Raw genomic sequence first — 14,584 nt, 5'->3', positions numbered from 1 at the left:
GTCTATTCCCAAGCACAACCAGTCTTGCTTTAAACCTTTCCACTGTCCCATCCGAATTATATTTGATCTTGAACACCCACATTGTGCCCAACGCCACGCGTCCTGGAGGTAAATCAACTACACTCCATGTATTAGAAACCTCAAGTGCATCAACTTCTTTGTAAACCGCCTTTGTCCATCTCTTATCTCTCATAGCTTCTTGAAAATTTCTAGGCTCAGTCTCTGCGCAAACTGCTGCAACAAAAGCCTTGTGCCCAACAGAATATGTTTCGTCAGAGATAAGTTCAGTAAGAGGACAAAGAGTGTTACCTGTGACCGGGTCGAAGTAGATGCTGTAGGAGTGATCGGAGGTGCGAACGCGAGGGGTACTATTTCCACAAATTGCATTGTAGATGACGAAGTCATTTAACCGAACAGAAGGCGTCTTGGCTCTCTGTCCTCTGCCCATAAGAACCTCTGTTTCTGCCTCTTTATCAGGTAGGATTACTGTTGCAGTCTCATTCCCTGTACTACTTACTTCGGGTCCGACCTCCATTACTGCAGGATCATTGGAAACGGGATCACCACTCGGTAACGTTGGCGGTGTTACTGCAACGACACTCCCCCTGTTTCCAGTATCCTCTGTTTCTTCATCAACACTCCCCATGTTTCCAGTATCCTCTGTTTCATTTGTAAGGAAAACAGAGTCGTAAATTTCCGTCACAACAGGAGATGTAGAGACTTGTGATACGTCTGTTGCGTATGGAAACTCGTTTTCCTTGAAAATAACATCACGAGAGACAAAGAACTCTTTCTCCTCTAGATCGTAAAGCTGCCATCCTTTCTTGCCAAAAGGATATCCAACGAAAATACATCTCCTACTTCGCGATGCAAACTTGTTTTTATCTCGCAGTTGCTTGTGGGCGAAGCATAATGAACCAAACACTCGTAGATCAGAATACGATGGTACTGATCCAAATAACAACTCGTGGGGACACTTCCCATTAAGTACTTTGGTTGGAGTGAGATTTATAACATGAGCGGCTGCAAGAACCGCTTCTCCCCAAAAACTAATTGGCAAACTAGCCTGAAATAGTAAAGCTCTTGCGACATTCAGTAAGTGACGATGCTTTCTCTCCACTCTACCGTTCTGTTGTGGTGTTCCCACGCAAGAGGTTTGATGAATAATACCTCTGTTTTTGAAAAACGATGAAAGACACATGAACTCGGTGCCGTTATCGCTACGAACCTTCTTTATTGTCTTTCCAAACTGAGTGTCAGCATAAGCATGGAAATCTTCGACTACTTTCTTTACTTGTGACTTCTCGAGTAATAAAAATGTCCAAACGGTTCGTGAGAAGTCGTCTACAATAGTTAAGAAATACGAAGCTCCTTTAGAAGCTTGAACCCGATATGGTCCCCAGAGGTCGATGTGTATCAAATCAAAACAATCACTCGTTTTATTATAACTTTCAGAAAACTGATCCCTAGTCTGCTTAGCACGAAAGCAGACTTCACAAGAATGTAAATTTGCAGAAACATCAACACCAGAAAACAAATGCAAATCCGACAAAGCAGAAAAACCAGGATGTCCCAACCGACGATGCCACAACACCGGATCTTCAACCTTCACAGTCTTGTTAACTCGCCCAACTCTGACATCCTTAAAATAGTACACCCCGTCGCGTTCCTCACCTGCTCCAATCAGCATCCTCGAACCCCGGTCCTGCAACACACACAATGTATCGGTGAAAATCGCTAAACAGTTTGATCTCTTAAGCAGTTTAGATACTGATATCAAAGAGCAGTTCAAATCGGGAACATATAACACATCATGTAGTGAGATACGATTAGACAGCCGCAACACTCCCACTTTCTTTGAGACCGTGATGCTTCCATCAGCAAACCCAACGTTACAAGGTGATATATCTCTGAGATCAACAAGGAGATTGATATCCCCTGTCATGTGGTGTGATGCCCCTGTATCAATAATTACATCACCAATATCCTTACCGGACAGCTTATCAGAAGAGGTTGACTTATTGTTGATAATCTGAGTGATCGCTCTCCACTGTTCTGGAGTTAACTCAGGTGGTCCTGTGTTGTTTGGATTAGCCGTAGTAGCATAAGCCAAGTTACTCTGTCCTCTACCTCTGGACTGCCCATTACTGCGACCACCTCCTCTCGATGTACCTCGAGTTCCTCTTCCTCCTCTCTCTGTGAACCACTCTGGATACCCAATAATCTGCCAACATGCAGATTTATCATGACCTGATCTTCCACATTTTGAACAGATCCTGTCACGTCCTCTGTTTTGCGGTCCTTGTGCTTGTGCGTTCAGATCGTCAAGTGTACCTCCGCGTCCACTGTTCGATTTATTGTCATCATTATTGTTCTCACGTCTAGTTGTAAATCCAACAGCCTCCTGCTGTTGTTCTCTTATCTTTGCAGAGTTCAAACGATCCTCTTCTCGCACCACTTTGTTATAAACTTTTCCAAGATCTGGAAGAACATCAGCTTCTATGATAGCTGTGACAACATGACCAAATCTGGACTCATCGAGCCCCATTACGAACTGATGTACCCTCTCATCTTCTCTTTCCTTCTCGTACACGGCAGCTGCATCACAAGTACACACTGGTGATGGTCGATACGTCTGGAGTTCTTCCCACATCTTAGCCAGACGACCATAATAATCAATCACTGCCTGCCCATCTTGCCTACACGAAGCTAGCTTGGACATCAGCTGATGCACTCTCACCTTATTTCCCACCGAGAACCTCTCTCTCAAGTTCTCCCAAAGCTTGTGTGCATCTGTTATGAAAGTCACAGTTGACCTAACTCGTGGCTCGATAGACGTTCGCAACCACCCTACTATCATTGAATTGACGCTGAGCCATGACTCAAGATCAGCGTGTCCTTCTGGTGGCTTCTTCAGCGAACCATCGATGAAACATGCCTTCCTCTTGGCTTGGAGAGCATTCATCATCTCCGTTGCCCACTCGTTGTAATTCTCTCCCTTCAGTTGAACTGAAGTAATCAAAGCTCCAGGATTATCCGACGAGAAGATCGAATACGGTGAGCTTGCACCCTTCTCTCCGGACACGCCGGCAACAACAACTTTATTATCTCCCATCACGTTGAAGATCTTAGAACTTTATGAAAAAAAAATTGAATAAGCAAAGATCGATAATGAATGGATCTATTGCTCTGATACCATGTTAAATCAAGCAAGTACTGAATATTTTATGTGTATTGATCATGAGGCTCAAGCTCAACTTATATACAACGTTACAAGTATATCTTTCTACCGACTTATACTAGAGTATTTATCTCTAATATTTACATCATTATCTCTTACTAAATACATAATTAACCATACTTATCCTAACAAGTCACAACACAGTCAAAGTCAATCACTCATCATATATCCCGTCTAGTTTTTGTTGTTTATGGAGTAATATTCTCTTTTTTTTTTCACTGACAAATCTTTCAAAATGTAAGAATCTTATACAGAGAACAGATTCCTCCTGGAACCCATGTTATATTTGTCTTTCAAGCAAAGTCCACCATACCAACACGTAATGTGTCAATACACTCTTCAAAATCTCATAAGATTTCCCAAATAAAATAACTATGGAGCTATTGATATGCTTTTAGAATGATATGGGACTATTTGTTAAATAAAAGGCTTTAAATCGTTGCACAAAAAAAAGGCTTTAAATAGTTATTTTCAGCTAAAAGCTTTAATTTTATTTGATAAACATTGTGAATCCAAAGACTTAATTTATGTAAAGAGTAAATGCTTAACATTGTCATTCAGAAACCCTCGAACCCAAGCCACAGTTAACATGAAGCAGAGAGCTCCATAAGTTTTAAACTAAAGTATTATACCACTGAATACAAGAAGTACTTTGACTAGGAAGTTGCTCCAAAGACACGAATTCTCTGCTGAATTGGAACTCTGCAACAAGGACAAGTCGCTTTGCCACCTCCCATGAAGCTATCGCTGCAGCTCGTACAGACAACTTGGTGCGCACAAGGGAGAAACACAACCGAAACCTCATCTTTCATGCAGATCAGACACTCCCGGTCATTGTTTTCTTCTTTCTCATAGAACCCATCAAGCCTCTCCAGCTCTTCAAGCAGTTTAGACACCACCACTTCTCCCTTTGTGTTATTGGATTGGAGGCTCGAGTCATTGGAAGAGGCCTTGCTGAGCCGAGACAGCTCTTGTTCCAGTCTCTGGAGATCGTCTTTGCGTCTCTGAAAGTCTATTTCGATCTTCAAACGAACGCTCTCAACATTTCTCTTGTTTCTAGCCTCGGTTGCTTCCTTGGACCGCTGTTCTTCTTCCACTTGAGCCAACGCACGCTCCTTTGCTTCCTGCTCCTCCCTCCATTTCTCCTGCAAGATAAATAGTAATGAGACCGCAGACAAAAACAGTTAAGCTTCAGAAGATAAATACATATTCTTGGTACCTCGTATTCTTTTTCCTCTTGTGTGATCTGTGCTAAAGATCTAGTGAGCGCCTTGATCTTCTCTTTCTCACCAGCAACCTCCTCTTGCAACTTCATCTTCTGCTTCTCCCACGCTACAAGTCTCTTCAACCGTTTCTTCTCCTTCTTCGTCGCCTCTATGCAAGCCGTGAGCGACTCTGATTCACTCAGCTTGGAAGCTTCGATATCAGCCCGGATCACTGCGTTCTCGTTCTCAAGTGTCCTCGCTATCATATTAGCCTTGTCAACATGACTGCTCACTTTCCTAAGATCATTCTCCATCTCTGATATTCTCTTCATGGTTGCCTCCTCCCCACTTTGTTTCCCTTTCTTCAAACGTAAGGTCTCTTCTCTCTCGCTCCTCAACGAATTAAACTCGGAAAGCTCATCACTCACCTTCTGCGCAGCTTGCATCGCCTTCTTCTGAGCCCATTCTTTCCTCTCCTTCACTTGCCTTCTCAGATCCTGAACCTGACGAAACAGCCCTATCAAAGCAACATCCTTAGGCTCCGAATCAACAACACTGTCATCATCATCATCATCAAGGTTCAGATCCTGGAACTTCTCCAGCACTGAACTAACAACACTCTCCTCGCTTGCAGCGCGATCACTAGCCTCAGACTGCTTCTTCTGCTTCATACTAGCGTGATAACCAGCAGCAAACGCTTCAACGTTCTCTCTCAACAAAGACTTCATAGACGGCGTGAGATTAAACCTCCTCGGACAATCAATCTCTCTCTCCAACGTCAACGCCGCCGGCGGATTAACAACACCTTTCACAACCTTCCCAGAGCTCGGCGGTGGTATATCAACCGTACTCGCCTTCCCAACGTGAAGCTCACTCACAAGCAAACACCACAAGGCGTCACCTTTACTCAAACGAGGCTTAACCTGCTGCAACAGATAAACCATACCCGTAAGCGAGTACTCCACCAGCTGTCTCAGATCAGCGAACACATTATCCTCTTCCTCCGATCCATCCTCATCACCACCACCACCACCACCTTTCAGACAAGCCAACGCGTTGTGGAGAATGTTGGTCAGAACATCCATCCCGCCGTAACAATACCCGTTGCTCAGCACAGCTCTCAGCGCCACGTCATGGCCGTAACCTAAAGACGCGAGCTTTGAGACCGCTTCGTTGTAAAGATACTCCAGATGCTTCAGGAGGAGATCCTCCAGCTGCTCCTCGGTGCAGTAGCCCCAACCGTTGTTGTCCTCGCCGCTAAGGCCCGGGTGGCGATTGACGAGATGTTTGAGACTCGAGAGAGCTGTGAGACACGACGGATCGAGTTCGGGTTTCGTCGTGGATCGGGTCTTTCGGTTCGGTCTGACGTGCTTCGCCCTCACGGTACAGCCCATCGGATGGTATCTTTTGTGTATGCGAGAATCTGAAGGGGAAAGGAGATTATGAATGCGGAACCAAACCAGGATCAGGAGATAGTGATGGAACTTAAATTAAATTAAACTTATTTAGCAAAAAGGAAGAAAAAGGTATGGGAGAACTTACTGATCGGTGATGGCTGTGTTGTTTCTCAACTGAGAAGAAGAAACGTCGGGTGTAGAGACGAGGAGACAGAGAGGGGCCACGAGCATATATGACATGTAAGGAAAAAAAAAAAAATCTTGGTGGTGGTGTGACTGTGAGTGGTGAACAATGTGGGCTCATATTTTACTTTATGGGCCTTTAATTGGGCCATACCATTAATTATATCCAACACGGTGTCGTTTCACTCGCCTTTTACCCTTGACACAGCTCCGGAACAAGCACGCTCTTGCTCATTTTGTTGACAGGCAATGCAATGGCCATTCCTTAAAGATTGATTTCCAACCCGATAGCTCTCTTGGTGTAACGCGTAAGAATTTGAGATACTACTTCGCTGCTGAGAGTAACTACAAGAAAGCTTTTTCCTTTGTAAGCTATGCAAGTAACTCACCATTGTTAATTTACACATGATTAAGCTGTGTTGCTTCTGCTCGTCTCACAAGGCTTGCTTAACTGTGTAACTATCTCTTTCCTGTAAACTGATTTGAAGGTTTGGATTCTTCGGTGAGAGGTTCTTTATTTTGGTCAACACTCGAGACAGGTTTTAAGTGAGAGATTTTAAAATGGAAAATAAATAAGAGTAAATAGACTATATTCCTCTAAAAAAAAAACTATATTCGTATAGATAGCTTTTGCATGTGCTTACGTGTGCACGTACTCCACGTACATATGCATAGCTCATGACACGTATGTGCGCAGTAGACGTGGCGATTGCCCACACTCTCGACTAATCGTACGTCAGTGGTCGTTAAATTAGATTGGAGTCTGGAGGGCTTTAAGCAAACAAAAGCATAGGGAAAAGTAAGTTTAGTTCAAGAAAGAAGAAGATGCATTCGGCGAAGGAGAAGATCAGCGACATGGCCAGCACGGCCAAGGAGAAGCTCAACATCGGCAGCGCAAAGGCACAAGGACATGCGGAGAAGACTATGGCTAGGACTTCAGAAGAGAAGAAGATGGGTCACGAGCGAGAGAAATCTAAGGAGGCACAGGCCAAGGCCGACCTCCACGAATCTAAGGCTGAGCATGCGGCAGACGCTCAGGTTCACAGCCACCATCTTCCTGGACACACCGCCTATCCTAGCCGAACCACTGGCGCTGCTCATTACCCGCCGGGACAGCTCTAAAACTCTCTTTTTTATCACAAGATGTAAAACTATATTAGCGCTTTAGTTTGCTTATATAGTATGTATGCTTTTGTGTCTTTTATAATAAAAAAGAACTTGAAGTTTCTTGTTTGATTCCTCTGATGTATTCTCCTGGGAATAGAGACTTACTTCAAATTGCATGATCTTTAATTTATATGCAAACTGTTGACCCAAAAAAAAATGCAAACTCAACATACATGCATATGAGAGTTTATGTTTTATGTTATGTAATGTAAAATTGATTTTCACAAAGTATCTCAAAGTGCAAAGAGTTATGTTAAATTTTGTGTGTATTTGGAAGAAGCAATAGAATTCAGAAAATCATATTTATAAATCGTAACAAAACGATAACGATATGTCATTTTCGGTCAAGATGATATTCTTCGGTAGGTTATAAATGCGAAGTTTGCGTAGACGTGAGGAATTAGTTAGAAAGTTCATTCTCTTGGTAGGCTAGAAGATTATCATATATACGAGTAAGATCGCTTTCTTCCCAAAAACAAGTGGATGGAGGAAGAAAGCTTAGCATGTTGGTGGGCCGTCGAACTCGATCTTGACATATAACAAGCAGCAATACTAACCAACCATAGCTAGTCACGTACCAAAGCGTAACCGTCTTTGTTATAAATGAAACCGCGTTTAATCCAAAACCATTCATTTGTGTTCATATTGTTTTATAAACTCTCTCTCTTTCGGTTCTTGTTAAACTATCTCTTCACAAACTTTGATTCTTCTCTAAGATGGCTTGCTTGATTTCTCCAGTAATGAAACTCCGACGTCTATCCTCGGCTGATTCGCGGCGGTTTGCGTACCGGAATCTAACTGACGACGATATGGAGGATACGGTCATAAGGGTGGTGGTAGGGAAGGAGAAGAAGGAGTTCATGGTCGAACCGTATGTACTCGAAGAGATACCGTTTAGAATCTTGATTGGTTTGGCTAAGGATGGCACTAAAAGCCGGTTAAACCAGACCAGTAGAGTTGTCTGGCTTGATCATGTAGACTCGATCTTGTTTGAACACTTGCTGTGGCTTCTTCATAACGATGCCTCTACATTTTCAGATATGGATGTTGTCGAGATCGTTGATTTCTATGCTCAAGATTGCTAGAGAAATAAATTGTGATGTTATAACATTTTACACGTATATTGTGATGCTATACTCGGTCTACGAATTAGAGTTTAGAGTCTTCATCGCTTCAGCCTACAGACATTGGGCTTAAAGCTGGCCCATTATTAGTTTTGAGATCAGATAACAATAAACCAACAAACAATCTGCTCTATCTTTTTTTTTCCTGAAAAAGGCCTAACAATCTGCTCTATCTTTCAATAAGATAACCATAAGACATTCATTATTCAAATGCCCAAAGAAATCTAATCTAGCTGTCAAACGTTCGGATGTGATGTTTCGATCATGGTTCACTAATAATTGTCATGCATATAAAACTCTAATTAACAAGTAATCTTTTGCAACTTTATGGACTTTATATAAAGAAAGATTGATTAGCTTGTTTTAGAATGCTTCTGTTCTTAATAATATCATATCAATATGTTATAAAGGTTAGTTGGATACAAAATCCAATGAAGAAAGAGCAAGGATCCGTAGTACTTTCGTAAAAATTATGGTTGTCCCTTCTTTACCTACATGTATATTTGTATATCAATACTTTAGATAACGTAAGTATATTGTTGACCGAAAATGATAACTACTTGCAGTATATTATTAATACTACATCATTCTCTGCGAAGACCAGAAAATGTATATATTTTCTAACATATTATATGCGCGGTTAGGGAACATTACAATTCTATATTTACTTCACGATATAAATCTGGATGAGATACTTCCATTGTGAACAGTGGCGGAGGTAGGGTGTTGGCAGGTGGGTAAAATGACCCAAGTGGATTTTTATAAAAAATAAACTTTACTTGTATAATTCATTAAAACATAGACAAATCTTGTAAATTTTAGCTAGATGATCTCTATGATATATGCCAATTTCGAAATTGACCTCTTGAAAGTTTTTTCTATCTCCGCAACTGATTGTGAAGCTCTTAGTCATTTACAGTGGTGGTCCTGAACATGACGAAATGAATCATTGGATTATAGTCTTCAAATTTTCTTAAAAAATTTACACTGAAAAAAACCCTCAAATTTGGAAAAAAATAATATTTTTATTAAATTTTACTAAAATATTTATGGTCTCCAACATTTTAGGGACGTCCATGACCATTTATGTTTTTTCAATATACATAGAGAAAGACCAAAAACAAATCATACATATTATTAGTTCAAAACAGTGTTTACTTTTATAAATGGACCCATTCATAATATTTTCAGAAGTTTTCTTCGGATTTGTAGATATTAGAAGCCGATCTTGTAACTTTATGGCTACAGAAGCACCAAAGAAATAAAAACACACCATATATTATTCTGTTTCAAAATAATTGCATGTTTTATTTTTATAAATATTAATAATATATTGAAATTTAATTATATTTTTGTTGACTATTTATTTTTCATAATCCTAAACCAATAAAAATAAATAAATTCATTTACATTTTTATTAAAATTATAATTAATAATTATTAGTTAATAAAAATGCATAAAATATATAATTGTTTTTGATAAATTGTAGATATTTGACGGGCCGAAACTCAACTAACTATTCCTCCGACGGACCAATATCCAACCATCTAGTCCACTGAGAGTCTAACTCTATTTTTGTAAAATGAAAAGAGTCTTTTATTGTTTTAATTAACAATAACAGTTAATGGGCACTATACTATGTAATCCATAAACTGTGTTGATTTTTAATCTATGAAATTTTATTGATATTTTCTTTACTCCAAGCTATGAGCTAGCAATATTGTAATTTGAAATAAGTAGTGTATCTTAATGAAAAAAGTGTATCTTAATGATTGTTAATTAGTATTAAAACGTGTTGTGATGACATTTTAGGCTACTTTGCTTTAGATAATTACGTGTGTGCCAGCTTAGCATCAAATGGGTCGAGCACTTCAGGGCATGATCTGGAACTGAAATGGTCAGATTAATACAGTAGTTTAATTTCCTAATCTCTCCACTTGCAGTTTCCTTTGCATTTTACTAGCATTACTTTAATTCTTTGTCGTTTACTATTTCCTGTCTTTTATTACTTTTGATGGCCTCAAAACTTTGAAAAGGCGGACAATCTATTCAGTCATGTGTTTGGAAAAACCCTAGCGAACTAAATGATTGTTTTTCTAGCTAAATCCTTTTAGTATAGCAATACTGTATATACAAGCTTTAGTTCTTTATCAAAAAAAAAATATATATATATAATATACTAATTGATAAATATGCTGCTACATATGTATTAGTAGCATACCATTGCTCAACAACAACTGGCTATGAAATTTAACAAACAAACCTTAGTTAATTATAATCTAAACTCAAAAAGGGGTGTTTGTGTTGTCAACATAGTTAGTATGTGGGTTAGAATATATAGTTATTGGGTATGTTAGTATTATATAGTAATCATGTTGAGTGTTAGTGTTAGCTTGCTACAAAAACTAGATTACTCGAAGCATTTCTTTTTGATAAACTCGAAGCATTTATACGTGGATAAAAACAATAACCGAAAATTTAAAGAACCAGATATAACAACTCATTAAGTCGAATATAACTTTAGTAATTTAAAAGATAAATCACTAACCTAAGTAAAAACTAAAAAGCTACTGAAGAATACATGAACAATTGTTTAAAAGAAAATCATTTTTTTTTGTCACGATTAAAAGAAAATCATAATTTCATTATTTCCGTAACAAATAAAATATAGGAAAAAAACAAATTAAAGTTTTAAAAACAAAAACAGAAGCTAAAACGGAGCCCTACCGGCGCCGGCGGAATTCCCCTGCCAGTTTTCAACTCCCATATGAGGCAAACTCATTGGCAAATTTAAGAACGGCAAGCCTCCGCCTCCACCTCCGCCTGTGGCTTCCGTATACATATTTCCTCCGCTGCTTTGGACATGTAACTGCTCCTCATGCTCGTCCAAAGGCAACCTTTCGTAAGCCACGTTCGTAAAAGAAGCCGCCATTACCATCACCGGCCCCGCCGCAATCAGTTCTCCAATAACGTTACCTCCTACGACCTGTCCCTGAGCTCCGGCGAGGAATATCGTCAAGCTCGTCGCTCCCGGAGGAGCAGGCGGCGGGAGAAAGGATCCAGAGAGGGAAAGTATCTCGAAAGTGCCACGCAAAGTCACAACAGCTCCGGCCGCCGTCGGTTGACGGATGCTGACGTTGGTGACGGCTCCGGTTCCGGAAAGAACGCATATCCCTCGCTGTCTCCGCCTCGCGTAAGTGGAGATACACTCGAAAACGTCGTAGCCACTTCCGACTTCAAGGATATGAGCCCTAAGAGTGTTTGCGCTCTCGCGCGTGACGATCATCGGAGGTTTCGGTTTGTTCTTCGATCCAGCTGGACGGCCACGTGGCCGCCGCATAACGAGCTCACCGCTTCCTCCTCCGGCACCGCCACCGCCTAGTCCAGAGTGGTCATTAGAAGCTATCAAATCCAAACCTTGATGATGGTTATGGTTATGGTTATGATGGAGGTGGTGGTGGTTTCCTCCAGCTCCACCGTCATTTTCGTGGTGGTTGTCGGTGGAGAACTGTCCAACACCGCCGCCTTCGACGTTGTGAACGTAGCGAGAAGTTGTGCCTAGATCGAGACCAGCCATGTCAATATCAAACTGAGAAAAAACAAACAAAATATATTTTAAAAGGGAGTTAGGATTTTTAAAACGTAATTAAGGATTCTAATGATTTAGGTTTAGATTTAATGTAAGAGATAGCAGACAAGCAGGAAATTTATAAAATGGTGGAGAAGAAACTATATAGAAACCTGAGAAATGAAATATTTATGAAAGGGGAGAAAGGTGAAGAAGAAGCAGAAGACCAAGTCTTGTCTCTAGACCCAATCGGCCCCAATAGACAATTATTATAAGGTTTTATTTTTATTCTATGTTTATGTAGTGCAGTATATGTATAAGATCAATCAAATTCGAGTCCAAGTATTAAGTCGGTTATTATATTGTCGAGTATGTATAAAGACATTGCGGTTCTAGCTAGATTTTGTTATATGTACATGTTATTGAAGAATCTGCCGTTGTACTAGGGTACTAGTATATGTTTTCCGGCTTTATAAAGCATTGGACATTTGGAGACAACATCGAGATCCCAAGAATGTGAAAATATATAATTTGTTTGATCTTCTCACCTTAGTATTATAAATCGATTAACAATTCATCCCTCATTAATTAGATTTCTTTTTGCAAATAGATTTGGACTTGACATTCTTAGTAAAAAAATCAGTACTTCCTATCGGTGAACCAATACATAGAGTCATAAACTAATGAAAACGTATACCAAAAACTAACGAAAACATATACAAATGAGCAAATAAATGTATAAGATTTAGACAAAGAACGCATAACGTTGCCATGAAGTATTAAAATTTCGGTAAGTCCCATTAGTTCTGATTTTCTTTGTACAATTCGGACGAAATCTTCCGGCAAACAAATATTTAAGGGAAATTTACGACAATACACACGAATTCAAATAAACTAATACGCTTACAAATGTTAATGTTTTCTAGGCTTCTAGCTGTGTTTACTATTAAAATGTTATGCCCCTATGCATCCTGTAGGAAAAATAAGTATTTTGTGTTGTAATATAATTATTTGGAGCATCAAATACATGACGAAATGAGCTCGATTCTAATTTTAAACTATAGTTAGTTAACCAAGTTGACCAATTAACTATGGTTTTATATTTTCTCTGTCAACGATTAACCATGGTTAACAACTTATAATTATATTTTTATTATTTCGATTAGTTTAAAATAAATTAAGAGGATAATCACTAAACAAAAGGGAAGCAACGCGGAGATTCATGCGGTCAAGTGACGGGTGCGCAGCGACGCGTGGTTCCACGCCCTTATGAGACTCGCTTGCACTTTTGGCTAACACAATCCTCAGTTCTTAAGAAAACTCAACTGTTGTATTGCAATAAAACATGAAAGAAACTAACTCCTAGGTAGCGATAAAAACCAGTTGACAAATTCTGATATTTTCTAAATAACAATTAGACCGTGGACAAAGATAAACTTCGTCATCTGATAAACCAGGGGACGCCAAGACCACATAGCAGTCAGACTTGGTACCAAGACTCCATTTTCAGCAGATTTGTTTACCTGTTACAAAATGGATATGTAAGACTTAGGTCTTAGGGTTACAACCATCATTAGATAACAAAAAGCTGGTGTGCATACAAAGGAGAAAACAATTTAAAAACATTTCTTTAAAATTTAAACTATATAACTCCCTGAATAATAGGAGAGTTTAATCATTAATAATAAGTTATGAAAGGCACAAAGCAATAGTCTATACGAAGAAATAATTTAAAAAAAAAACGGATTAGATGTTAGATGTATAAGGATAGACTTTGCAACGGCGCCGGACAACGTGTGACGGCTTCTTGTGCTATTGTAGCGATGGAGCCATTTAATTAATAAATCAAAAAGCCGACCATTAATTATTAATAATTAGCATTTTCAATTATCAATTCTACTCTACCTAGATTATTAAAATGATCAAGATTCCATTAATCGCTAAGCGAATACAAGAGTTGATTAATTGCATTGGACTTCAGAGTTAATTTATTTACAAAAATGTGTATAACGTAACGTCTAATTATTTAATCTGTGTGTTGCCACTGTGTTGTCTGTGAGTGCTTTTATGCTCTTTGCGACAGAATATAATATACATGTTATTAATCATATATATAAGCAGTTTTTTTTTTTGGCAACATATAAAATACGTAATATAAGCAGTATATTATTGCTAAAATACGTACCAAACATTTGTTAGTCTTTTGGATAGAAAACAATTCGAAATTTGAGATATGCCCAAAACTTTACGTAGTGACTCATGTCATGTAAAACTTATCGACAACCTCAATCAACAAACAATATCATTGATATATATAGGAAGTTTCTTAAAAATGATAGTATGTAAAATAACATCACATTCAAACTAGAATATGATAATGCTGAAATAATTTAGTTAATCAATTTAACTAGTCACATTTAAACTAGTTTCCGCACGACCGGAAGTATTTAAAGTAATGTGTCCACACCCAACATGATGTTTCCGTTAGTTATTCATGTATATATATTGCAACAGGCAACAACAAATATGTTTAGTCTGGCACTTGTGGCCTAGTGGTAGAGGAATCATGGTTGTGATTTACCACCTACATTCGAATCTCGAATATTTTCGCAGCTCTTCTAAATGTTTTCGGTGGGTTTTCCAGTTCAGTTTTGGTGGACATACATTAGAAACTAGTCGGATTTCTTTCGAAAACATTC

General features: G+C 39.1%; 4 protein-coding genes across 4 annotated transcripts; 2 read left to right on the top strand and 2 right to left on the bottom strand.

Annotated features, from left to right (window-relative positions):
* Nucleotides 1-3,703: 3,703 nt before the first annotated feature.
* LOC108813384 (MND1-interacting protein 1) lies at nt 3,704-6,143 on the bottom strand. The gene is made up of 3 exons (XM_018585924.2): nt 5,989-6,143; nt 4,461-5,869; nt 3,704-4,386 (listed from the first exon to the last, which is right to left on the bottom strand). Exons 2-3 carry the CDS (start codon nt 5,838-5,840, stop codon nt 3,898-3,900), a joined length of 1,869 nt encoding a protein of 622 aa, XP_018441426.2. The 5' UTR covers nt 5,841-5,869; nt 5,989-6,143; the 3' UTR covers nt 3,704-3,897.
* Nucleotides 6,144-6,703: 560 nt separating this feature from the next.
* On the top strand, nt 6,704-7,262 carry LOC108811147 (late embryogenesis abundant protein 18). The gene has a single exon (XM_018583195.2). It carries the CDS (start codon nt 6,852-6,854, stop codon nt 7,146-7,148), a length of 297 nt encoding a protein of 98 aa, XP_018438697.2. The 5' UTR covers nt 6,704-6,851; the 3' UTR covers nt 7,149-7,262.
* Nucleotides 7,263-7,715: 453 nt separating this feature from the next.
* LOC108810425 (auxin-responsive protein SAUR77) lies at nt 7,716-8,327 on the top strand. The gene has a single exon (XM_018582537.2). The coding sequence runs from the start codon at nt 7,910-7,912 to the stop codon at nt 8,276-8,278; it is 369 nt and encodes a 122-aa protein (XP_018438039.1). The 5' UTR covers nt 7,716-7,909; the 3' UTR covers nt 8,279-8,327.
* A 2,613-nt stretch (nt 8,328-10,940) lies between these two features.
* On the bottom strand, nt 10,941-12,165 carry LOC108810262 (AT-hook motif nuclear-localized protein 21). Its single transcript, XM_018582385.2, has one exon. It carries the CDS (start codon nt 11,892-11,894, stop codon nt 11,028-11,030), a length of 867 nt encoding a protein of 288 aa, XP_018437887.2. The 5' UTR covers nt 11,895-12,165; the 3' UTR covers nt 10,941-11,027.
* Between the last annotated feature and the right edge of the window lie 2,419 nt (nt 12,166-14,584).

Source organism: Raphanus sativus, chromosome 6 (assembly GCF_000801105.2).
Source record: "Raphanus sativus cultivar WK10039 chromosome 6, ASM80110v3, whole genome shotgun sequence".
Lineage (NCBI taxonomy): Eukaryota > Viridiplantae > Streptophyta > Magnoliopsida > Brassicales > Brassicaceae > Raphanus > Raphanus sativus.
The sequence above is the reverse complement of the archived record's forward strand: the minus strand, read 5'-3'. Positions and strand labels throughout refer to the sequence as shown.

Coding starts and splice junctions, on each gene's coding strand:
- LOC108813384 (XM_018585924.2), bottom strand. CDS start 5,840: ATGGGCTGTACCGTGAGGGCGAAGCACGTCAGACCGAACCGAAAGACC. Junction 4,387..4,460: donor AAGAGGAAAAAGAATACGAG/GTACCAAGAATA, acceptor TTTATCTTGCAG/GAGAAATGGAGGGAGGAGCA.
- LOC108811147 (XM_018583195.2), top strand. CDS start 6,852: ATGCATTCGGCGAAGGAGAAGATCAGCGACATGGCCAGCACGGCCAAG.
- LOC108810425 (XM_018582537.2), top strand. CDS start 7,910: ATGGCTTGCTTGATTTCTCCAGTAATGAAACTCCGACGTCTATCCTCG.
- LOC108810262 (XM_018582385.2), bottom strand. CDS start 11,894: ATGGCTGGTCTCGATCTAGGCACAACTTCTCGCTACGTTCACAACGTC.